This window comes from Coregonus lavaretus (assembly GCF_964263955.1).
Source record: "Coregonus lavaretus genome assembly, chromosome: 13".
NCBI classification, from domain to species: domain Eukaryota; kingdom Metazoa; phylum Chordata; class Actinopteri; order Salmoniformes; family Salmonidae; genus Coregonus; species Coregonus lavaretus.
In genome coordinates, this window is record NC_140000.1 from 47,922,468 (window position 1) to 47,947,196 (window position 24,729).

The 24,729-nt window shown below is 45.3% G+C and overlaps 1 protein-coding gene across 1 annotated transcript in view; it reads right to left on the reverse strand.

The window, feature by feature from the left end:
* Nucleotides 1–24,729, reverse strand: part of LOC311140069 (fatty acyl-CoA reductase 1-like) — a gene marked incomplete at its 5' end in the record, with an annotated part of 145,704 nt that overhangs the window by 87,287 nt on the left and 33,688 nt on the right. Inside the window, one exon of the mRNA XM_084175026.1 lies at nucleotides 22,300–22,409. Coding sequence (XP_084031152.1) covers nucleotides 22,300–22,409 — 110 coding nt within the window. The remainder of the gene's footprint in view (nucleotides 1–22,299; nucleotides 22,410–24,729) is intronic.

Below are 24,729 nucleotides of genomic sequence, written 5' to 3' on the forward strand. Positions count from 1 at the left end.
TCTCTGCATGTCTGGCAGACATATCAGTGTGGATGACGGATCACCACCTCAAGCTGAACCTCGGCAAGACGGAGCTGCTCTTCCTCCCGGGGAAGGACTGCCCGTTCCATGATCTCGCCATCACGATTGACAACTCTGTTGTGTCCTCCTCCCAGAGTGCAAAGAACCTTGGCGTGACCCTGGACAACACCCTGTTATTTTCCGCTAACATCAAGGCGGTGACCCGATCCTGTAGGTTCATGCTCTACAACATTCGGAGAGTACGACCCTGCCTTACACATGAAGCGGCACAGGTCCTAATCCAGGCACTTGTCATCTCCCTTCTGGATTACTGCAACTCGCTGTAGGCTCCCTGCCTGTGCAATTAAACCCCTACAACTCATCCAGAATGTCGCAGCCCATCTGGTGTTCAACCTTCCCAAGTTCTCTCACGTTACCCCGCTCCTCAGCATACTCCACTGGCTTCCAGTTGAAGCTCGCATCTGCTACAAGACCATAGTGCTTGCCTACGGAGCTGTGAGGGGAACGGCACCTCCGTACCTTCAGGCTCTGATCAGTCCCTACACCCAAACGAGGGCATTGCGTTCATCCACCTCTGGCCTGCTGGCCCCCCTACCTCTGCGGAAGCACAGTTCCCGCTCAGCCCAGTCAAAACTGTTTGCTGCTCTGGCACCCCAATGGTGGAACAAGCTCCCTCACGACGCCAGGACAGCGGAGTCACTCACCACCTTCCGGAGACACTTGAAACCCCACCTCTTTAAGGAATATAAAGTAATCCCCCCCCCCCCCAAAAATAAATAAATACAAATTGTAAAGTGGTTATCCCACTGGATATAAGGTGAATGCACCAATTTGTAAGTCGCTCTGGATAAGAGTGTCTGCTAAATGACGTAAATGAAAATGTAAATGGACGATGGACGGGGCCATGTACCGTCAAATCTTGGGTGAGAACCTCCTTCCCTCAGCTAGGGAATTGAAAATGGGTCGTGGATGGGTATTCCAGCATGACAATGACCCAAAACACACGGCCAAGGCAACAAAGGAGTGGCTCAAGAAGAAGCACATTAAGGTCCTGGAGCGGCCTAGCCAGTCTCCAGACCTTAATCCCATAGAAAATCTGTGGAGGGACCTGAAGGTTCGAGTTGCCAAACGTCAGCCTCGAAACCTTAATGACTTGTAGAAGATCTGCAAAGAGGAGTGGGACAAATCCCTCCTGAGATGTGTGCAAACCTGGTGGCCAACTACAAGAAACGTCCTGAACTCTGTGATTGCCAACAAGGGTTTTGCCACCAAGTACTAAGTCATGTTTTGCAGAGGGGTCAAATACTTATTTCCCTTATTAAAATGCAAATCAATTTATAAAATTTTTGACATGCGTTTTTCTGGATTTTTTAGTTGTTATTCTGTCTTTCACTGTTCAAAATAAACCTACCATTAATATTATAGACTGATCATGTCTTTGTCAGTGGGCAAACGTACAAAATCAGCAGGGGATAAAATACTTTTTTCCCTCACTGTAATGTTCTGATTCTGAAAGATCCACTCAAGCCATGTAGTTATGTGATTGCATTAGTATGATCATTAAGTGGCAACAACTTTCTGTAGGCTGAGGCTGACATCATGTCTGTCTCCATGGTGATGGAGCTCCCGTAGGCTGTGTTTGAGAAAGAGAGAGAGATGGAAGGAGAGAGAGAGAGAGGGAGAGAGGGTGAGGGAGAGAGAGAGAAAAAGAGGGAGAGAGAGAGAGGGCGAGAGAGAGAAGAGTGAGATAGAGGGAGAGAGAGAGAGAGAGAGAGAGAGAGAGAGAGAGAGAGAGAGAGAGAGAGGAGAGAGAGAGAGAGAGAGAGAGAGAGAGAGAGAGAGAGAGAGAGAGAGAGAGAGAGAGAGAGAGAGAGAGAGAGAGAGAGAGACAGTCGGAAATCCACTAGGAGAGGCATGCAGCAGCCGCCAGTGTCAGGAAGCAACCGGTTCGGAATACTAACTATGGCTAGACCCTACAAAGACACACACACACACACGCTGAAGCCTTGGTCGTTGCTGCTATCAGTCATTTGCAGTTCTGTCAACAGTCAGCAGTATCAAGTGAAAAATAGTCTATGAGCACAAATGTCACTCGAGCTAATACTGACATTAAATGACTAGGATCCACACCGCTCCCTCAAACAGACAGATAGAGAGAAAGGGAGGGAGAGATTTAAAGAGCAGGAGGAAGAGGGACAGAGGAGGACATTGAAAGACGAGGGGGAGAGGGGGAAGAGAGAGAGATTGAGGAAGAGGAGGGGGAGAGATTGAGAAAGACGACAGGGGAGAAAGAGATGGAGAGAGAGAGATAATCTGTTTATAGCTTTGTCCCCAAATCATCATCTGACCACAAAGATGACTATTTCAGAGCTACAGTGAGGGAAAAAAGTATTTGATCCCCTGTTGATTTTGTACGTTTGCCCACTGACAAAGAAATGTTCAGTCTATAATTTTAATGGTAGGTTTATTTGAACAGTGAGAGACAGAATAACAACAAAAAAATCCAGAAAAACGCATGTCAAAAATGTTATAAATTGATTTGGATTTTAATGGGGGAAATAAGTATTTGACCCCCTCTCAATCAGAAAGATTTCTGGTTACCAGGTGTCTTTAATACAGGTAACGAGTTTAGATTAGGAGCACACTCTTAAAGGGAGTGCTCCTAATCTCAGTTTGTTACCTGTATAAAAGACACCTGTCCACAGAAGCAATCAATCAATCAGATTCCAAACTCTCCACCATGGCCAAGACCAAAGAGCTCTCCAAGGATGTCAGGGACAAGATTGTAGACCTACACAAGGCTGGAATGGGCTACAAGACGATCGCCAAGCAGCTTGGTGAGAAGGTGACAACAGTTGGTGCGATTATTCGCAAATGGAAGAAACACAAAATAACTGTCAATCTCCCTCGGCCTGGGGCTCCATTCAAGATCTCACCTCGTGGAGTTGCAATGATCATGAGAACGGTGAGGAATCAGCCCAGAACTACACAGGAGGATCTTGTCAATGATCTCAAGGCAGCTGGGACCATAGTCACCAAGAAAACAATTGGTAACACACGACGCCGTGAAGGACTGAAATCCTGCAGCGCCCGCAAGGTCCCCCTGCTCAAGAAGCACATATACAGGCCCGTCTGAAGTTTGCCAATGAACATATGAATGATTCAGAGGAGAACTGGGTGAAAGTGTTGTGGTCAAATGAGACCAAAATGGAGCTCTTTGGCATCAACTCAACTCGCCGTGTTTGGAGGAGGAGGAATGCTGCCTATGACCCCAAGAACACCATCCCCACCGTCAAACATGGAGGTGGAAACATTATGCTTTGGGGGTGTTTTTCTGCTAAGGGGACAGGACAACTTCACCGCATCAAAGGGACGATGGACGGGGCTATGTACTGTCAAATCTTGGGTGAGAACCTCCTTTCCTCAGCCAGGGCATAGAAAATGGGTCGTGGATGGGTATTCCAGCATGACAATAACCCAAAACACACGGCCAAGGCAACAAAGGAGTGGCTCAAGAAGAACCACATTAAGGTCCTGGAGTGGCCTAGCCAGTCTCCAAACCTTAATCCCATAGAAAATCTGTGGAGGGAGCTGAAGGTTCGAGTTGCCAAACGTCAGGCTCAAAACTTTAATGACTTGGAGAAGATCTGCAAAGAGGAGTGGGACAAAATCCCTCCTGAGATGTGTGCAAACCTGGTGGCCAACTACAAGAAACGTCTGACCTCTGTGATTGCCAACAAGGGTTTTGCCACCAAGTACTAAGTCATGTTTTGCAGAGGGGTCAAATACTATTTCCCTCATTAAAATGCAAATCAATTTATAACATTTTTGACATGCGTTTTTCTGGATTTTTTTTTTGTTATTCTGTCTTTCACTGTTCAAATAAACCTACCATTAAAATTATAGACTGATCATGTCTTTGTCAGTGGGCAAACGTACAAAATCAGCAGGGGATCAAATACTTTTTTCCCTCACTGTATGATAACAGCCACTGGTCATTCTACCTCATACCTTTATTCATGGGACTGAGTCACTAAACCAAGATCCAACCTAGATTAAGCTTTTCTTGCCAGAAGAACCACAGCTTGGAATGGGAACAAGACTAATCAAGATCCAACTTAAATACATGCCTGTGCTAGTGTTGTGTTTTGTGACACAAAAACACGGCTGATATCATGTTTGTTTACCTGACCTTTCGCTGTGGGCTCCCGCAGATCCACCAGCATCCGAGCAAACATGAAAAAAAAAAATCAGGAGCTTTGACCTATTTGGTTGGAAAAGTCATCCGTCTTTATAGCAACTGGGAGAGAGAGAGCGAGAGAGAGAGAGAGAGAGGGGGAATGATTCATGCTCTCATGGATTCTGATTTGGTTTGGCTCAAATTAAATCCACTTCCACAGAGAGCGAGCAGCAGCCCAAATTAGAAGAGACACAAAGACCGCACAGCAGACACGTTTCCTCCTCTTACCTCACATACCATCCAACCAGGTAACATCGGCAGCGCCGGATAAAAGCCCATCACCCTCATTTTTTGTAATTGCAGTCTCTTTACATTGGAGATTTGTTTGGGATTTTTGTAGAATTTCATGTTTTCGCTGAATTTCCTGAGTACTATTGAATCAGTAATGAGTTCTGAGTACAGAAACACTGATGTTTTTCTGGTTCAGTGTTCTATTCAGGCTTTCAGTGGTAGATGCCGCTAACACTCACTTTAAAACCATTCTAGGAAATACCTTTCTCTTTCTCCCTATCTCACTATCTCCCACACTTTCCGTCTCACTCTTTCTTCTCTTCTGCTGCAAAGCTATTGATTTATCTTGTTAGTGAGTCTTCTGCTCTCTCTCTCTCTCTCTCTCTCTCTCTCTCTCTCTCTCTCTCTCTCTCTCTCTCTCTCTCTCTCTCTCTCTCTCTCTCTCTCTCTCTCCCCTCTCTCTCTCTCCCCTCTCTCTCTCCCCCCTCTCTCTCTCCCCCTCTCTCTCTCCCTATCCCTCCAAGTGTTTAGATCAGTGGTTTTGAGTCCTTCATTCAGGCTTGGCCTCCCCAGACTACTCTCTGGCAGCAGAGTGTGTGAGTGTGAGTGGGTGAGTGGGTGTGTCTTACTTCATCTAGCCACACTGCTCTAATTGGCTAACTGCAGCCATTTCCTCTGCTCTGAACATGGAGATTATAAAACATGTTTTAAGCGTTCAAGGATAAAAAATTAGTCACACTATGGATAGAATACATCTCTGAGGGATACATCAGTGAGAGCAGGGGCTGAGCCAGGCTCTCAGACACACACAGAGCACGGAAGTACTGGGAATGGAACTGATGCCTGTACTAAGAGAATGCGGGAGAGAGAGAGTTAGAGCACTGGGAACATAGCCAAGGCTCCTTCTTGCTTTGTGATGTCACTATTGCCAGACGTAGGGACTAGTGATGGGGGGACAAAAAAATCAATAAAGTTACAGGTCAGGATATTATTTTTTATGATATATCGTATCATATCGTTTTGACAATATCGCAGTATTATTTTTGCGCTAGTTGGCTGTACCTGCACCAAAACTCCAGTATTTGTCCTTAGCTTGTTCTCCATTTTCTTTTTAAATAGGGAGCCAATTTGTTTTCAGTACTTTTATTTCCATGACTGATCAAAACTTGCTTTTTCATGGCTCTCTCTTGTCCCTCTGCAGCAGACATATAGTGAGAAATATGTTTGGAACATCAAATCGCAATAAAATCACAGTTTCGAATCGCAATACATTTAGAATCATGAGAATCGTAATACATATCGTATTGGCACCTAAGTATTGTGCTAATATCGTATTGTGAGGTCCCAGGCAATTCCCAGCCCTAGTAGGGAGAGTTGAAGCTTTGGGGAATGGTGTTACTCTCATGTTTTTGAGGTGAGATGAGAAGTGACTCACAAAGGAGTTTATATGAGGTATGAGTTACTGAACTGAGCAACCTGGACACAGGCAGAAGACTACAACCCCACAGGACATCAATATTAGAGCCAATCTCCCTTCTGCACCGAACAGAACAGTGACATAAAGTCAAACATGGTTTCATGTTTGCAATGCTATACTAGTACTGTGCACAGACACAGTATAGGGTAAATCCATTTGAATTCAATTACTTTTTGAAAGCACCTCTTTTGATTAGAACGAAACCTTCCATACATATTCGGCCATTGTAGAAGTGCTCAGAAAGTGATTTAAAAAAAAATCTGAATGCCAAAACATTCAATTTTTCCCTATTCATATGTTGTAGCTTAGACCCTATTTCACATAATCTGAGGCTTTGTGTTGTGCCCGCCATCAGTTGAGACAACATGCTCTTGAATACAACAGGGTGGGTGTCATGTTTTGGCTGATAAATGTACTAACATTTCAACTTTCAAATGGCACCACAAAGATGGTTGGAGGTCCACACATCAGAGAGTGTTGACTTGAATGGGAATATCTGCTGTTTTATATGATACTGTCAATCCTCCATAGGAAACCTATTGAAATCATAGAAATATCGATCATAGAATAGACATGACATGACCATTTAAGCTTACATTCGACAGTAGGTGGACCGGTGGACATCTTTGTGGTATTTATTAAAAGTTACAATTTACATTCAATTTACATTTCAATGGTGTACCAGCTAAATTGCAGTGGTCTGAAGAGATACTCTAAGTCCATTCTATGAATTCTATTTCTATGACTGAAATTACGCCCACCCTCTATTCAAGAGCATGTTCATGTCTCAACTGATGGCAGGCACAACACAAAAACTTCAGATGATGTAAAATAGGGTCTAAGATACAACATACGAATATGAACAAGAGAAACTGAGTTTAGAGAAGTTTTCAGATAATTGATGTTAAAGGTTTTTAAATGACATCATTTTTTATTAATAAACATTTTTTTCAATAAATAATCAAATAGTTTGATACCACTGTTTGTAAACTTTGAAATTACGTCAACCGTTTATCTTTTCCAGTAATGAAGACATGGATGTATCTTTCATGGGCAAACATGTATGGAAAGTTTTGCTTAAATCAATTTAAACAACAACAACAAATGTTTCTGTCAAAAAGTGATAGAATTCAAATGGATTTACCCTATCTACACGCACACACACACGCCACATTTATACACGCACACACACACACGCATATAAAAGCAACCCTTCTTCAATAAAACACCGCCCTTGAATGACTCACAATCCATTTCAAGTGAATTTTCCATCCGGTTGGCTTAATAACTCTGGGAGGAAAACAAGAATGGTAATATAACACACCATATCTGCCTGCTCCCAGTTTGAGCAGAAAGGCAGGTATTTACATATGCAAGTATCAATCAACCCAGCCGCCAGCTATAATTCCATTAATCTGCATAATTGGCCCATAATTGGCCCTCATCAACACCATACAGATGCCATCACTCAAAACCCAACACTGTTTCCACACCACTTGAAGACAAACATTGGCATTTTTCTCACAACACTGCTATTCTCTCCCTGTGTGTGTATCTCTCGTATATTATACTGGATGTTCTTAGAAGAAGAGTGTGTGTGTGTGTGTGTGTGTGTGTGTGTGTGTGTGTGTGTGTGTGTGTGTGTGTGTGTGTGTGTGTGTGTGTGTGTGTGTGTCTCGCTCTCTTCTACTGGCTGGTTCTTAGAATGTTACGTGTTGTCTGCATTACGGACCACTAGATTACACTTGTGTATCTGGTTAACTTCACACTGCGTGGGCCCCAATGGAAGTCATGTGACCAAGATATAGTAATCTGTCATCCTCCTGACAGATACGTTATGAGAGCACTGGGGGGTTGTCCGATCTCTCCATCATACAGTATGAGCAACAACGTGCCTCAACATGATGTAACGACCACTCAACACTGTCTACGCATACTGTATGATCTAATGACATCACTGTCTACCCATACTGTATGATCTAATGACATCACTGTCTACCCATTTCAAATCAAATCAAATCAATTTGTATTGGCCACATGCGCCGAATACAACAGGTGCAGACATTACAGTGAAATGCTTACTTACAGCCCTTAACCAACAGTGCATTTATTTTTAATAAAAAAGTAGAATAAAACAACAAAAAAAGTGTTGAGAAAAAAAGAGCAGAAGTAAAATAAAATAACAGTAGGGAGGCTATATATACAGTGGGGTACCGGTGCAGAGTCAATGTGCGGGGGCACCGGCTAGTTGAGGTAGTTGAAGTAATATGTACATGTGGGTAGAGTTAAAGTGACTATGCATAAATCATTAACAGAGTAGCAGCAGCGTAAAAAGATGGGGTGGGGGGGGGCAGTGCAAATAGTCTGGGTAGCCATGATTAGCTATTCAGGAGTCTTATGGCTTGGGGGTAGAAGCTGTTGAGAAGTCTTTTGGACCTAGACTTGGCACTCTGGTACCGCTTGCCGTGCGGTAGCAGAGAAAACAGTCTATGACTAGGGTGGCTGGAGTCTTTGACAATTTTGTGGGCCTTCCTCTGACACCGCCTGGAAGCTTGACCCCAGTGATGTACTGGGCCGTACGCACTACCCTCTGTAGTGCCTTGCGGTCGGAGGCCAAGCAGTTGCCATACCAGGCAGTGATGCAACCAGTAAGGATGCTCTCGATGGTGCAGCTGTATAATTTTTTGAGGATCTGAGGACCCATGCCAAATCTTTTCAGTCTCCTGAGGGGGAATAGGCTTTGTCATGACCTCTTCACGACTGTCTTGGTGTGTTTGGACCATGATAGTTTGTTGGTGATGTGGACACCAAGGAACTTGAAGCTCTCAACCTGTTCCACTACAGCCCCGTCGATGAGTCCTCTTTTTTTTCCTGTAGTCCACAATCATCTCCTTTGTCTTGGTCACGTTGAGGGAGAGGTTGTTATCCTGGCACCACACGGCCAGGTCTCTGACCTCCTCCCTATAGGCTGTCTCATCGTTGTCGGTGATTAGGCCTACCACTGTTGTGTCGTCGGCAAACTTAATGATGGTGTTGGAGTCGTGCCTGGCCATGCAGTCATGGGTGAACAGGGAGTACAGGAGGGGACTGAGCACGCACCCCTGAGGGGCCCCCGTGTTGAGGATCAGTGTGGCAGATGTGTTGTTACCTACCCTTACCACCTGGGGCGGCCCGTCAGGAAGTCCAGGATCCAGTTGCAGAGGGAGGTGTTTAGTCCCAGGATCCTTAGCTTAGTGATGAGCTTTGTGGGCACTATGGTGTTGAATGCTGAGCTGTAGTCAATGAATAGCATTCTCACGTAGGTGTTCCTCTTGTCCAGGTGGGAAAGGGCAGTGTGGAGTGCAATAGAGATTGCATCATCTGTGGATCTGTTGGGGCGGTATGCAAATTGGAGTGGGTCTAGGGTTTCTGGGATAATGGTGTTGATGTGAGCCATGACCAGCCTTTCAAAGCACTTCATGGCTACAGACGTCAGTGCTACGGGTCGGTAGTCTTTTAGGCAGGTTATCTTAGAGTCCTTGTGCACGGGGACTATGGTGGTCTGCATGTTGGTATTACAGACTCAGTCAGGGACATGTTGAAAATGTCAGTGAAGACACTTGCTCGGAGTACACGTCCTGGTAGCCCTGCAGCCTTGTGAATGTTGACCTGCTTAAAAGTGCTTGCCTCGAAGCGAGCATAGAAGTGGTTTAGCTCATCTTGTGTCACTGGGCAGCTCGCGGCTGTGCTTCCCTTTGTAGTCTGTAATAATTTTCAAGCCCTGCCACATCCGACGAGCGTCAGAGCCGGTGTAGTACGATTCAATCTTAGTCCTGTAATGACTCTTTGCCTGTTTGATGGTTCGTCGGAGGGCATAGCGGGATTTCGTATAAGCGTCCGGGTTAGAGTCCCGCTCCTTGAAAGCGGCAGCTCTACCCTTTAGCTCAGTGCGGATGTTTCCTGTAATCCATGGCTTCTGGTTGGGGTATGTACGTACAGTCACTGTGGGGACGACATCATCGATGCACTTATTGATGAAGCCAGTGACTGATGTGGTGTACTTCTCAATGCTATCTGAAGAATCCCGGAACATGTTCCAGTCTGTGCTAGCAAAACAGTCCTGTAGCTTAGCATCTGCGTCATCTGACCACTTTTTTATTAACCGAGTCACTGGTGCTTCCTGCTTTAGTTTTTGCTTATAAGCAGGAATCAGGAGGATAGAGTTATGGTCAGATTTGCCAAATGGAGGGCGAGGGAGAGCTTTGTATGTGTCTCTGTGTGTGGAGTAAAGGTGGTATAGAGTTTTTTTTCCCTCTGGTTGCACATTTAACATGCTGGTAGAAATTAGGTAGAACGGATTTAATTTTCCCTGCATTAAAGTCCCCGGCCACTAGGAGCGCTGCCTCTGGATGAGCGTTTTCCTGTTGACTTATGGCCGTATACAGCTCATTCAGTGCAATCTTAATGCCAGCATTGGTTTGTGATGGTAAATAGACAGCTATGAAAAATATAGATGAAAACTCTCTTGGTAAATAGTGTGGTCTACAGGTTATCATAAGATACTCTACCTCAGGCGAGCAAAACCTTGAGACTTCCTTAGATCATACAGTATGGGTAGACAGTGATGTCATTAGATCACTGTCTACACATACTGTATGATCTAATGACATCACTGTCTACCCATACTGTATGATCTAATGACATCACTGTCTACCCATACTGTATGATCTAATGACATCACTGTCTACCCATACTGTATGATCTAATGACAACACGGTCTACCCATACTGTATGATCTAATGACAACACTGTCTACCCATACTGTATGATCTAATGACATCACTGTCTACCCATACTGTATGATCTAATGACAACACGGTCTACCCATACTGTATGATCTAATGACAACACGGTCTACCCATACTGTATGATCTAATGACAACACTGTCTACCCATACTGTATGATCTAATAACTGTCTCACTGCTACTCTCACAAGTGCTGTAACCACTGATGGTGAGGGAGTAATATGTTATAGAAAGCTAGTCTTTGTGTGTGTGTGTGTGTGTGTGAGAGTGTGTGTGTGTGAGTGTGTGTGTGTGTGTGTGTGTGTGTGTGTCTGTGTGTGTGTGTGTGTGTGTGTGTGTGTGTGTGTGTGTGTGTGTGTGTGTGTGTGTGTGTGTGTGTGTATGTGTGTGTGCGCCTTCAGAGGTACAGTATCCTAGTTATGTCACCCAAAAAACACAAGCAATCCCTCTTGTGTTTGGTACAGCAATACAACCTTGAGAAACAAAAGAGCCCTGTGCCGTGGAGAGTGGTGAAAGACAAAACAAACCGAATAGAAGGAGAAAGAAAATAAAACAGAGAGAAGTAATTGTCTTCTCTCTCTCCAGAACAAAACTTAAACCAATATAAAATAAGAAAATAAAAAGTTTTTGTGGTTTACAGATTTTGCAGAGCGCACAAAAAATTCCCCCTACACAACATTTCTCCTGTGTGTGCTGGAGTTTGCACAGTGCTGGCATGTGTATAATAAAGTTGGACGATTACCTGAAAAAATTAATAAAGCCTGTATTTATTCTTCTTACACTACAGAGTGAAACAAACCAAAGAGAAAAGGAATGAGAAAAGCAGAGACAACTTAATATAGGTCGCAACCTCATTGACTCTCATTCAACTTAGAAACGATCACTACAACCCAAGTTATTAACCTTCCTAATAACACCATTCACCATGTTGCTGAACCTGTATCGAAACTGAAGTAGCTACTTTAGGGTCTCTGTAGCCCATTGAGTAACTCTATTTATTTGGTCTAGCCTACAGGTAATGATAGCAGGAAACTATCGCCCCAAACCATAATGGCATTGCGCCTTCAGTGAGTCAGACACAGTTTGAAACAGCCGAGCTGTCGCCCCGCCATTCAATTTCATGTCTCCATGAGCGGGGGAAAGATTGAATCTTTCATTAGAGAGGGGCGGTAAACAAAATCAGAGCAGAAGTATAACTGTGTGAGCATGCGGCTAGACATAGCCCTAGTTTCCCCAACCCCCTCTGATTGCTGAGGGAGAGAGAGAGAGAGACAGAGAGAGATGCACTGTGTGTGGGGGAGATGGAATGTCTGATGACGGCACCAGATTATTGCTTCCATATTACAGGGAAATCACGAAAGCTCAGGTCTTATACAAAGCTCACTACAGCTTCGTCAGCAGTTTGTCTGGCTCAGACTAGCTGGAAACTCTGTTTTCATTTGGCCAGTATGGACAGAAGGGATAAAGTAGTAGAAACCAACTAAGATTATGCTATGCCTTGGGTGGAATATTGGATGACAGGAAAGTATTACAAGTCCAGGATTCTTTCCAGTAGCTACAGTACCTTTTATTTCAACGGTATCTCTTAGTAACATGGTTTTCAATAGGAGTCAGTGGCAGCAAGGCTAAACCTTGGAATGACCAAGTGAGTGCTCACAGAGAGATCCAAAGACATACTTCTCATCTAGGTCAATAATCATTAGCCAAAGCACCAAATGCATTGTGGCTCATCTGTGATCTTTCTGCATGAAAATACATGGCATAACAAGGCAGTCTTTCCATATGTAGTCTAGTTTGGTGACACAGTGACAGTGTCCCTCTCCTCTGCCCCGTCCCTGCTCTGTCCCCTGCAGTCCCCAGGGAGTGGCGGTGTGCTCTGGATAAGCCCATTACTTAATTAAGGAGAGAGAGAAGCTAACGCTGCCCAGCCCGGCCTACTTTACCCATGAGGCTCTCCTGACACTGATACTCTTTCTAATTAGATTAAAGACACAGACCCACATGCTGAACTCTCTCTCCTCTCTGGCTGGACTGACCTGTACTGTGCTGTGACCTTGGCTCTGTCCTACAGCTATGTACTGGACTATAAGGAAGACACTGACCATGGGAGGAGACGGAGGTCCATACATTCCATTATTCAACACAAAAAGTTTCCATAGCAATTAGGCTGCATTTTAACCAAGGAAGTCATTTAGATTCTTAATCCATGTCTAGGAATGATTGGTTTACAACAAGGTAAAAACAAGTTTGAGTTCTGCAAGTCTTAGTGTTACTTGTGCAGAACAGAACAGAACAGAACAGCCAGTTAGTGTGAGATACTACAGGAGAGGAGAGGAGAGGAGAGGAGAGGAGAGGAGAGGAGAGGAGAGGAGAGGAGAGGAGAGGAGAGGAGAGGAGAGGAGAGGAGAGGAGAGGAGAGGAGAGGAGAGGAGAGGAGAGGGGGGGGAATCTGTCATGTGAGACAGGTCAGAGTGGCACTGATATTACACAACAGAAGCCCTGGCACGGCATCACACACACACAGAAACAAACACAAATCCCAAGCCCCAACTCACTGTTGCACACCAACACACACAGAAATCACACCAATCCCACACTCAGGAGGGAGGCAGAATATTGAGCAAATGTGTTTGTGGGAGTATGTGTGTGGGAGTGTTTGGGTGTTTAGTGTGATTACATGTAGAAGGGTTGTGACTGTCTCCATGTCAATGTAAGTGAGACTTCATTTATTTGTTTAATCATAGGAGGGTGAGGGAGAAAATTCAAGTGATATGCAAGTGAGGGCCTATGAAAGTAGTGTGTGTGCGTGTGTGTGTGTGTGTGTGTGTGTGTGTGTGTGTGTGTGTGTGTGTGTGTGTGTGTGTGTACGTGCAGACGTGTGTGTGTGATTGTGCATATAGTGTGTGTGATTATAAATATCAGTGTGTGCATCACAGGGTCCAGTGGAGTTAAATAATGGATGTCATGCGTGTTTCTTCGTAAGTGATCAGCTCCTCTCCTCTGCTCCTCTGAGGAGTGTGTCCGTCCCTTCATCCTCTATCTGTCTGCACTGAAACTCCCCATTCTGCCATAATTGCCTGGAACTATGAATATTGATGCTGTAGACCCATGGCTGTGGAGCCTTTACTGAACCCAGCCTAACTAACATCCTCTGGCTGTCCTACCTGTGGGGACCAGGGGCTGGGCTGGGGTTCTCATGGGCCTTTTACACTGCAGTGTGCTTGACCCAGTGGGACATGTAGGGGAGGTGGGGAGACCCTGAGGAGTGGAGTCCACTCACTGCGTGGTATAAAGAGCTCCACTCACAGGCCTGGTCCTAGTCCTGCCAGGGGCTATACCCTCTATAGCCCCATTAGGTCCCCATCAGGAGTCAGACCTGAGCAGGGTGACTGCAGTCCACAACCAACTACTCACCTCTGAGTCACAGACAGGCCAAGCCCAAAATAACCCTGCCAGTCACACACATAACTAAGAGAGAGAGGAGGAGGGGAATTCTCACACACGTACATGGGAGACTGAAAGCACACACACACACACACGAACACACACCCCAGCAGAAACAACTGGTTGAAACCCCGTCACACAAACACACAAGAAAACCTTGAAGCCATATCAGATAAAAATCTAACATTCCCTCAAAAATAAGATATGAAATGAAATGGGGAACATACTGTTTTTGCTTTCTACACAGTGAGTGACTTCGCAGGCCTGTGATTCGGGAGGGCTCTCCACAGTGGTCCTCTATCTCTGTTGCCAAAACACGCATCTGTTGATTTTCTATTTTCTTGTTTCGTAAAGTGATGCATCGCCACGTCGTGCCAGGAGGCGAGTCGCGAGTTGATTCGCTGAAAAGCACCCTCGATTCCAATCTGCCTTATGTCGGGGGCGCAAACGAGGAGGCAGCTTTTGGATAGATAAGCCTTCTTTTTTTAAATGGCCCGTGGGTTTTCATTTACCTTTTGGAGATACGGCTCACGGGTTGGCCGTCGGAGGCAGTTTACAATATTGCTGCTGTGTCACCTTGCCAGCTGTGCCAAAATGGATGCCAAACATTTAGGAGGAAGCCAGTGTAGTGATAGTATATTAAGTAATAATAATAAATAATAATAATAATATGCCATTTAGCAGACGCTTTTATCCAAAGCGACTTACAGTCATGCGTGCATACATTTTTTTGTGTATGGGTGGTCCCGGGGATCGAACCCACTACCTTGGCGTTTCAAGCGCCGTGCTCTACCAGCTGAGCTACAGAGGACCACTAAGTAACACAGTAGAAGTTTAATTCCTTGGGATTAACATGTGATTCAAAGACACTTTCTGGGAACATCTTGTCTTTATGATTGGGCTGGAACTCTAGCTCATCAATTGCCACAGATAAATAGACTGTTACTTAGAGGGAGAGTTACATGATGCCAGTCACTGTCCTCACACAGAGAAAGGAAGAGGGGCTCAGTGACATTAGAGCACTTTTTCAGAGTGTAAATCAGGTGTGTGTGTGTGTGTGAGTGTGTGTCAGCCTGCCACAGTACATGATGTGAACACCAATGGAACATGACTGTCTGAGGGGGCCTCACTGTGAGCACAGTAGGAGGGCTGAGGAGGAGCCAGTCATCACTGCCTTTTATCTTAGTCATCCAGGTTATCACTGAGGAGGAGGTGGGAATCAATGGAACAGGAATGGAACAGACATTTCCTCCACAAGTAACATTTCAAATATAGAATCCATCATTATAACGATACAGTAAGTCTGGAAAAAGTAGCACTTCAGACTCAACATGTCAAGAGCAGAGTTGAAATCACTAGAGAAGGAGAAGTACTTAGCATGACTCAATCCCACTCTCTTCCCACAAGGCAAGAGCACCAGGTCCATATTATCAAGGAGTGGGTTGTATGACACAGATGGCTCACTGGGAGCTTCATGTCAAGGTGGCCCTGGGCAGAACACATACAGTATCTGAGACAGGGAAACATGTGGCAGGGTCCCAGACACACAGATCCTGAACATGTTGCGTGTTCTATGTGTCAGGAGAGATGCACTCTTCTCTCTGGCTCTCTCTGGAGCCACATCTGCAGAAGAGCAATGCTTCACAGCTCACACTCACTATGGCCTATCAGCATCTGTGTCCCGCCCTGTCACTCAAATCCACCGGCACAGAGCCCAACCCCTTTTCACTTTCACCATGATTGACAGCCCACACGGCCAATCACATCAGTTTTATGACCTCAATCCTGTTATTGTATGTCCCTGTTTCTGGAGTGTCGTGCCTGTTTTCTTTCTCCATTTAGAAAGAGAGAGAGTAAAAGAGAAAGAGAGAGCGAAGGAGAGAGAGAGGAGAGGGAAAAGAAAGAGAGCGCGACATTGAGAGGCGTCACGCCTTTGACGCAGGCAGGGAGTGGAGACAGCCGTTGCCATGGAAACCCCGGCCGGGCTTTAGCGAGTAAGTGAGCTGCTAAAGTGAGTGTGCTGTGCTGTGGCGTATGCGAGGGAGGGCGCCTGGCTTCGACCGCTCTAACCTGAGGCTGAGTGAAGGATGAAGGGAGAAGGAGAGGCAGAGAGTCCAGATGGAGAGGAGGAGAACCAGAGCAGAGCCTGAGGGAGAATTATAGTGTGAGACAGGGCTGATTGCACAAGCCTTAGATCTATAGAGCAGAGGAACAGGTCTCCTCAGGTCTCTGCTGTGGGTAACACACACACACACAGTAGCACACACTAGCACACACAAACAAACATGCCTGACTAATGGAGACACCTTTATTACGGAGCACACAACTCCCCTTTCGTCTCCACACACAGCCTCAGCTCAGAGCTCCACAATGGGGCCCTTTGTTCCAGCTCCGTGGTGAGGCTCACACAGACACAGTGTCAACCTGACTTTCATTAGGCAGCCTCTGTGCTAATAGAGACAGTGTGAATAATCCATGATGGAAGGAAGGAGACATTATTATTATTCTATTGCTGCCATCAATCATAAACACGAGGATAAACAGGAAAGGGACGTGAAAGAGACAGGAAAGGAGGGAGGGATACCTGACAGATACCTGGCAACCCGCTTAACAAGCACATCCTCATCATAGAGAGAGAGAGAGAGAGAGAGAGAGAGAGAGAGAGAGAGAGAGAGAGAGAGAGAGAGAGAGAGAGAGAGAGAGAGAGAGAGAGAGAGAGAGAGAGAGGTAAAGCCCTTTGAATTGAAATGAATTGAGAGAGGTAGAGGATGACTCCCTACTGTGGCACACAGCTCTCACCAGTACCAAACAATCAGATAATCACAAACACACTCTTCCACCTCTCTCTCTCTCTCTCTCTCTCTCTCTCTCTCTCTCTCTCTCTCTCTCTCTCAATTCAATTCAATTTAAATTTAAGGGCTTTATTGGCATGGGAAACTTATGTTAACATTGCCAAAGCAAGTGAAGTAGATACTAAACAAAAGTGAAATAAACAATAAATATTAACAGTAAACATTACACTCAGCAGTTCCAAAAGAATAAAGACATTTCAAATGTCATATTATGTAACAATGTGCAAATAGTTAAAGTACAAATGGGAAAATAAATAAACATAAATATGGGTTGTATTTACAATGGAGTTTGATCTTCACTGGTTGCCCTTTTCTTGTGGCAACAGGTCACAAATCTTGCAGCTGTGATGGCACACTGTGGTTTTTCACCCAGTAGATAAGGGAGTTTATCAAAATTGGGTTTATTTTCTAATTCTTTGTGGATCGCTGTAATCTGAGGGAAATATGTGTCTCTAATATGGTCATACATTTGGCAGGAGGTTAGGAAGTGCAGCTCAGTTTCCACTTCATTTTGTGGGCAGTGTGCACATAGCCGGTCTTCTCTTGAGAGCCAGGTCTGCCTACGGCGGCCTTTCTCAATAGCAAGGCTATGCTCACTGAGTCTGTACATAGTCAAAGCTTTCCTTAAGTTTGCGTCAGTCACAGTGGTCAGGTATTCTGCCACTGTGTACTCTCTGTTTAGGGCCAAATAGCATTCTAGTTTGCTCTGTTTTTTTGTTTGTTCTTTCCAATGTGTCAAGTAATTCTCTTTTAGTTTTCTCATGATTTGGTTGTGTCTAATTGTGTTGTTGTTGTTGTTGTTGTTGTCCTGGGGCTCTGTGGGGTCTGTTTGTGTTTGTGAACAGAGCCCCAGGACTAGCTTACTTAGGGGACTTCTCCAAGTTCATCTCTCTGTAGGTGATGGCTTTGTTATGGAAGGTTTGGGAATCGCTTCCTTTTAAGTGGTTATAGAATTTAACGGCTCTTTTCTGGATTTTGATAATTAGCGGGTATTGGCCTAATTCTGCTCTGCATGAATTATTTGGTGTTTTACGTTGTACACGGAGGATGTTTTTGCAGAATTCTGCATGCAGAGTCTCAATTTGGTGTTTGTCCCATTTTGTGAATTCTTGGTTGGTGAGCGGACCCCAGACCTCACAACCATAAAGGGCAATGGGTTCTATAACTGATTCAAGTATTTTTAGGCAGATCCTAATTGGTATGTCAAATTTTATGTTCCTTTTGATGGCATAGAAGGCCCTTCTTGCCTTGTCTCTCAGATTGTTCACAGCTTTGTGGAAGTTACCTGTGGCGCTGATGTTTAGGCCGATGTATGTATAGTTTTTTGTGTGTATATTTTATCATTTCATTGAGGATACCATCAACACCACAGGCCTTTTTGGGTTGGAGGGTTTGTATTTTGTCCTGTAGTTATTCAATGTAATTGGAGAATCCAGTGGGTTCTGGTAGTCTTTAATAGTTGATTCTAAGATTTGCATTTGTATATTTTTTTGCTGTTTGTTCTTTGTTATAGGGCCAAAAAGATTGGAGAAGTGGTTTACCCATACATCTCCATTTTGGATAGATAGCTCTTTGTGTTGTTGTTTGTTTAGGGTTTTCCAATTTTCCCAGAAGTGGTTAGAGTCTATGGATTCTTCAATTACATTGAGCTGATTTCTGACATGCTCTCTCTCTCTTTCTCTCCATTTCTATTCTCTCTCTCTCTCTTCTTCCTCAATCTCTTAGAGCACTACTCATTAGTAAACACCCCCAGTGGTCTTTCCCTCCCTTGTCATTAGCATACACTCAATGTCCCTCGGGGCATCAGCCTCGCCATTAAACACACACTCTCGTACACTAATTCTCCCATTCTAACACAATGCTCACATTCTACATTTACATTTACGTCATTTAGCAGACGCTCTTATCCAGAGTGACTTACAGTTAGCGAATACATATTTTTTTATACTGGCCCCCCGTGGGAATCGAGCCCACAACCCTGGCGTTGCAAACACCATGCTCTATCAACTAAGCTACATCCCTGCCGGCCATTCCCTCCCCTACCCTGGACGACGCTGGGCCAATTGTGCGCCGCCCATGAGTCTCCCGGTCGCGGCCGGCTGCGACAGAGCCTGGATTCGAACCAGGATCTAGTGGCACAGTTAGCACTGCGATGCAGTGCCTTAGACCACTGCGCCACTCAGGACACCTACGTAGCAGCACACGCATGGCACACATTTATATCACACCCTCCATAAAATGTAACTTCCCATTAACAGATGCTCACTGGGTGTTTTGTCCATCAAGGACACATTGGCTGGGTGCCTCCCCTGCCAGGCGTCCCACCATTAACAACACAAGGTCCTGACTTCACCTGTTGGGGCGCCACAGGCCGTTAAAACTAACTAACAGGCTGGGTCATTTACATGCACAGAGCACAATGCTGTAATGGGAAGAGAGGGAGAGAGAAAGAGAGAGAGAGAGAATACTTAATCTCTCTCTCTCTCTCACTCTCTCTCTCTCTCAACCTAAGCTCCACTGATAAGTCCCACTTAACAACCACAGTCTCTCCTGTGCTCTTTTCATCCTTTCAATCAGCTGCATTATTCAGAGTTACACAGGTAAGCCCATTCCTCACAGAGAGCTTTACTGTGTCCACACACATGTAGAATGCCATCACAGGCAGTGAAGGAAGCCAAGAATAGCTACAGTAGATTGCTAGTAGGGCCGGGACGATACCAGTATCACGATTCTTGTTAGTATCGTGGCAAGGAAACAAAACACGAAGTGGCTTTAACTTCTTTAGGAAAACAGCCCTGATGTTGGAAACAAACATCATTATGTTGTCATCCAGAGTCACATTTATTTATTTTCCGCACACTATATATTACATACAGCAGGTTTGAAAAAGGACCAAAGAGTTTGGTCTGCTTCTTGAAAAATACTGCGATTCTGGTAATGTCACAGCCCTAATTGCTACAGTGTGTTTAAGAGAGAGAGAAGGTCAGAAGGAGAGACAGAACGAGGGAGAGAGGGAGAGAGAGAGATAAAAGAGAGAGAGAATAGAGAAAAAGAGAAATGGAGAGAAGGTCAGAAAGAGAGAAAAAGAGCGAGAGAAAGAGAGCAAGCAAGAGTGAGAGAAAGGGAGAGAGAGAGAGACCCCATACATTCAGACTGCATAAAGTATAGCAAAGGAACATTCTAGAATCCAGGTGGGGCGGTCATTAGAGTGGCGCATACTAATGTCACTCAAATGTTGACCCCCCTATCAAATCAGATCTAGGTGGATTACCAGGCGATGGGGCTGATTTCACATGGGCTTTAGCTATTATCACTGTCACCTTGGAGTCAGAAGAGGCAATTTGTCTAAGAGCTGGAAGCACTGTATTAGCTGGCCACATACCATCCCTACGCTATCAGGGAAACTTACATGGAATACTATTGGCATGAGCTGCAGTATCTCTCTGTCCTCAACCCTGAGTCCCCTGTCCCCTGATCCTGGCTCAAGTATCTATCCACTATCCCCTGATCCTGGCTCAAGTATCTATCCACTATCCCCTGATCCTGGCTCAAGTATCTATCCCCTGTATCCTGATCCTGGCTCAAGTCCTTGATCAAGGCACTTAACCCTAATTGCTCCTGTAAGTCGCTCTGGATAAGAGCCTGCTAAATGACTAAAAATAAAATAAATAAAATAAGTATATATCCCCTGTCCCCTGATCCTGGCTCAAGTATCTATTCCTACCTCCTCTCTTTCCTCTCCCTCCCCCTCTCTCTCTGCAGTCTTCTAAGTGTCTGGGTGAGGTTGTTAGTAACAGGTCTCTTGGTCTCTCATCTCATTCCATGATGTGTGTCATCGCTCATTTCTCTCCTTTCCCACAATCCCCCGCCCACTTCCACTGGGCCTGTCCCTCCTCCGTCTCTAATCTGTCCATCTCTCTCTCTCTCCTAGCACCACACTCTCCAGTCAATGGAAGTCCAAGGCCATGCAGCTCCTCTGCTCCGGGAATAATGACTCACACTTCCTCTGATCATCCACGCCAGCGCTCCCTCTTTCATTCTCCCTCCCTCCCTCCACAAACCCACCTCATGGAGTTATGGGAGAATAACACTTGTGCCTGCCTCTAACAAACAGGCCTTTTTGTACCTCTCATTTCCCCCGTCCACAGAGGAGAGGCAAAATGGGCCTAATGAAATCTCCCTGACGTGCCTTGAAGAATGCCTCTCCATTATGGATACAGACAGCTGGGCTGGAATGGCATGGCTAGGGTAATGCAGTATGAACGCACAGACGCACGCACACACACACGCAGACCCACACACATGCACAAAATGCATGAGGATGCACGCACGCATGCACACACATACACACAAACATGCTTCCAGTTCACATCACCTAAGCTGACAGCCATGAGAGCATATGTTGTATAGACAAATATCATGAGGACCATTAAACGAGTGAATCTGGATTAAACATAATCTCCTCCATAACATCATGAGAGATAAAAACCTTGACAAAAACCGTATGCAGTGTCTACAGTATACTCATATATATGCATTGTTGCCAATGAAACATAACAAACATGACTCGGTATTGAATCTCTTTCGACCGTTTCAGTCTAAATGCTGTCTAGGAGCATTGATACACATACACACATTCGATTAGTAGGTCAACGCTCTCCAAATGTAGTGCTGGAGGGCTATCTAGAGAGTCTCCCAGCTCAGTTGACTAAACTGGCATGGTTTAAGAATAAATAGGCCTTAACCATGGTGGCTGCCTGCCTGCTGAGGATCAGATGATAATTAAGGAGGGGCGCTACCAAGGATCAATCTGAGACCACCCTCCACCTAAGACAGACGGCTTCAGAAGGCCAGGTTCATCCCTCCAGCCAAATCATGAAGCTAGATCATCCATTACTGAACCCAGCCAGACCAATAGAGAGACTCAGTAGCTGCTGAAAAAGAAGCAGAGGCTGGGAATGAAGACAGAAGATTCAAATGCCAATGCATTTCAAGGATAGGAAGGAATTTACTGGTTGTGTATCTATTTGACGAATTCCCAAGTTTGGAAAGTGAGATTTGAACCAGATCTGTGGATATCTCATAGCTAGTGTCTTTTCAGGTGGCATGGCCACTAAACATCATAGCAGATTCTGTGTGTTATTGGACAGGTAGGATGGGGTGGATGAAGAATAACACCCTGTGAGAGGGCAACAGGCACACCAGGTAAGAGATGGGGACAGGGTCAGGGGGGGTTACTCACAGGGTACGGTGCGGAGGTAGAGGTTGTCTCTGATGATCTGCTGGAGCTCGTGGTCCACTGAGGCCTTCTGGAAGCGCAGGTTGAGGTAGTGGCGCAGGTCCTTGTCTATGACGCCCCCTGGAGGAAAAGACCAATAACAACTCTGTAAGGCCTAAGAGCAGGTGTCATGGTCAGGGCCAGGAGTTTGTCCTGATCACGTGACCAGCCATATGTTTTTCCTGTGGTCTGGAAAAACTCAGGGCCCTATTCATGATCACAACAGTCAAACCCATGATGTCACAATAGACAATATTTGCGCAACCTATTTATTCATCATATTATGCAAACAACCACCAAAGCATGGACCGGTGTGAGTTCTATCAATCAATCAATCGCATTTATTTATAAAGCCCTTTCTATATCCGCAGTTGTCACAAAGTGCTTATACAGAATCCCAGCTTAAAACCCCAGAGAGCAAGCAATGCAGACATAGAAGCATGGTTCTATTGGTTCAACATCTGTTAATTGGTGAGGCAAACAGGTGTTGAGAGAAATGTCTACACATCTAGACATAAATACGTGATGAGGTCTCTGGGGAGTCTTTCTCTACCCCCTCCTCTTCCACTCCTCCCCCCATCGGCATTATGAATGGGCTAAAGCTCTCCCACTCTAAATTTGCCTCCTCAGCAGGATGGAGGGAGGGAACGAGGGAGGGATCGAATGAGGGGAAGGAGAGAGGGAGGCAAGGGAAAAGCTCCAGGGAGAGGGAGAGAGAGAGAGAGAGAGAGAGAGAGAGAGAGAGAGAGAGAGAGAGAGAGAGAGAGAGAGAGAGAGAGAGAGAGAGAGAGAGAGAGAGAGAGAGAGAGAGAGAGAGAGAGAGAGAGAGAGAGAGAGAGAGAGAGAGAGGGGGCTTGGAATGGGCACAAGCCTCACCAATACTCTACATTCGTACTACTACCACCTCACATATATTCTACTCATATATTCTTCTCCCGAGTGGCAGTGGTCTAGAGATCCTGGTTCGAATCCAGGCTCTGTCGTAGCCGGCCGCGACCGGGAGACCCATGGGGCGGCGCACAATTGGCCCAGGGTAGGGGAGGGGAATGGCCGGCAGGGATGTAGCTCAGTTGGTAGAGCATGGCGTTTGCAACGCCAGGGTTGTGGGTTCGATTCCCACGGGGGCTAGTATTAAAATTAAAATAATAATAATGTATGCTGTAAGAAAAAAACTGTAAGTCGCTCTGGATAAGAGCATCTGCTAAATGACTAAAATGTTTTGTCCAATCACATGTACACCATTTACAGTGCTGACATACACACACTCCACACACATAGCCTGCAACCACAGGAGGTTGGAATGTTTCCATGTGTTTGATGCCATTCCATTTGCTCCGTTCAAGATGTTATTATGAGCCGTCCTACCCTCAGCAGCCTCCTGTGCCTACAATAATACTCTTTAAATATCCTCCATCTCCAAGACATTCAATGAAGGGAACCCAAGCCAACCAAGAGGGGACACGTCCTCAAACCAATGTAATTCCACTGAAACAGTAGGATGAAAGACATTTCCATTGATAATGCTAAGCGGGAACCGGAGAGAAATGTTCCCCTAACCTTCAGCAGACACTAAAAGACAGTGATTTGGCCCAACGCCTGGCAATTCTTAGGTCCTCTATCTCATCCTTCAGCCCCAAGGCAATGACATCCAAGCGTTCCGTCTGTTGGAGAGCATGCGCACTGACAGACACAATGCAATCTCAATCTGTCAGCCAGTGAGCGTTTTATAATGAGCGTTGAGAAGTCAGATGAATTCATGAATAACCTACTTTTTGAAGAACAAGTTTATCTGACAACAAAATCGGAGGGATGTTTTATTTAGGACATTCTCCTTTCTCCCTCTCTCTCTCTCTCTCTTGCGCCGCACACACCCACCAGCATTGTACAAATGTATAGCCTCATTTATAATCAAAGACTATTCCGGAATGGGGACATAAATCAAATTCCTGTCCTGCCAAGGAAACAAAACAACCCAACCAGCCAATTGACATCAGCATGAGAAAAGAAGCCAAGCCATGTTAATCCACACAGTAAAAACAGACTGACACAAACATCATTCAATGCAAAAAACACACACACGACACCTCTTCCCTCCCCCACACACATACCTAAATTCACGACGACACACAGTAAAAGGCACCTTTTGCGCGGCGGCTCTCACAGTTGAGTGTTATTGGCAACCAGCTGTGTCAGTGTCCGTTCTCCACAGGTACGTATATCTCCACAAAGAGCCCAGCGTCAGCAGCAGCAGAAGCCTCTTCCAGGCTCACATTCAGTACAGCAGTGAAGAAACCCCTCTCCTCCAGTCCCACCTCACTGTGTCTATCTGTCTGCCTGTCTCGGTCTGCCTGTCTGTCTGATCCACACCACCTCTCCTGGTGCTGCTAATTCCATCCACGGA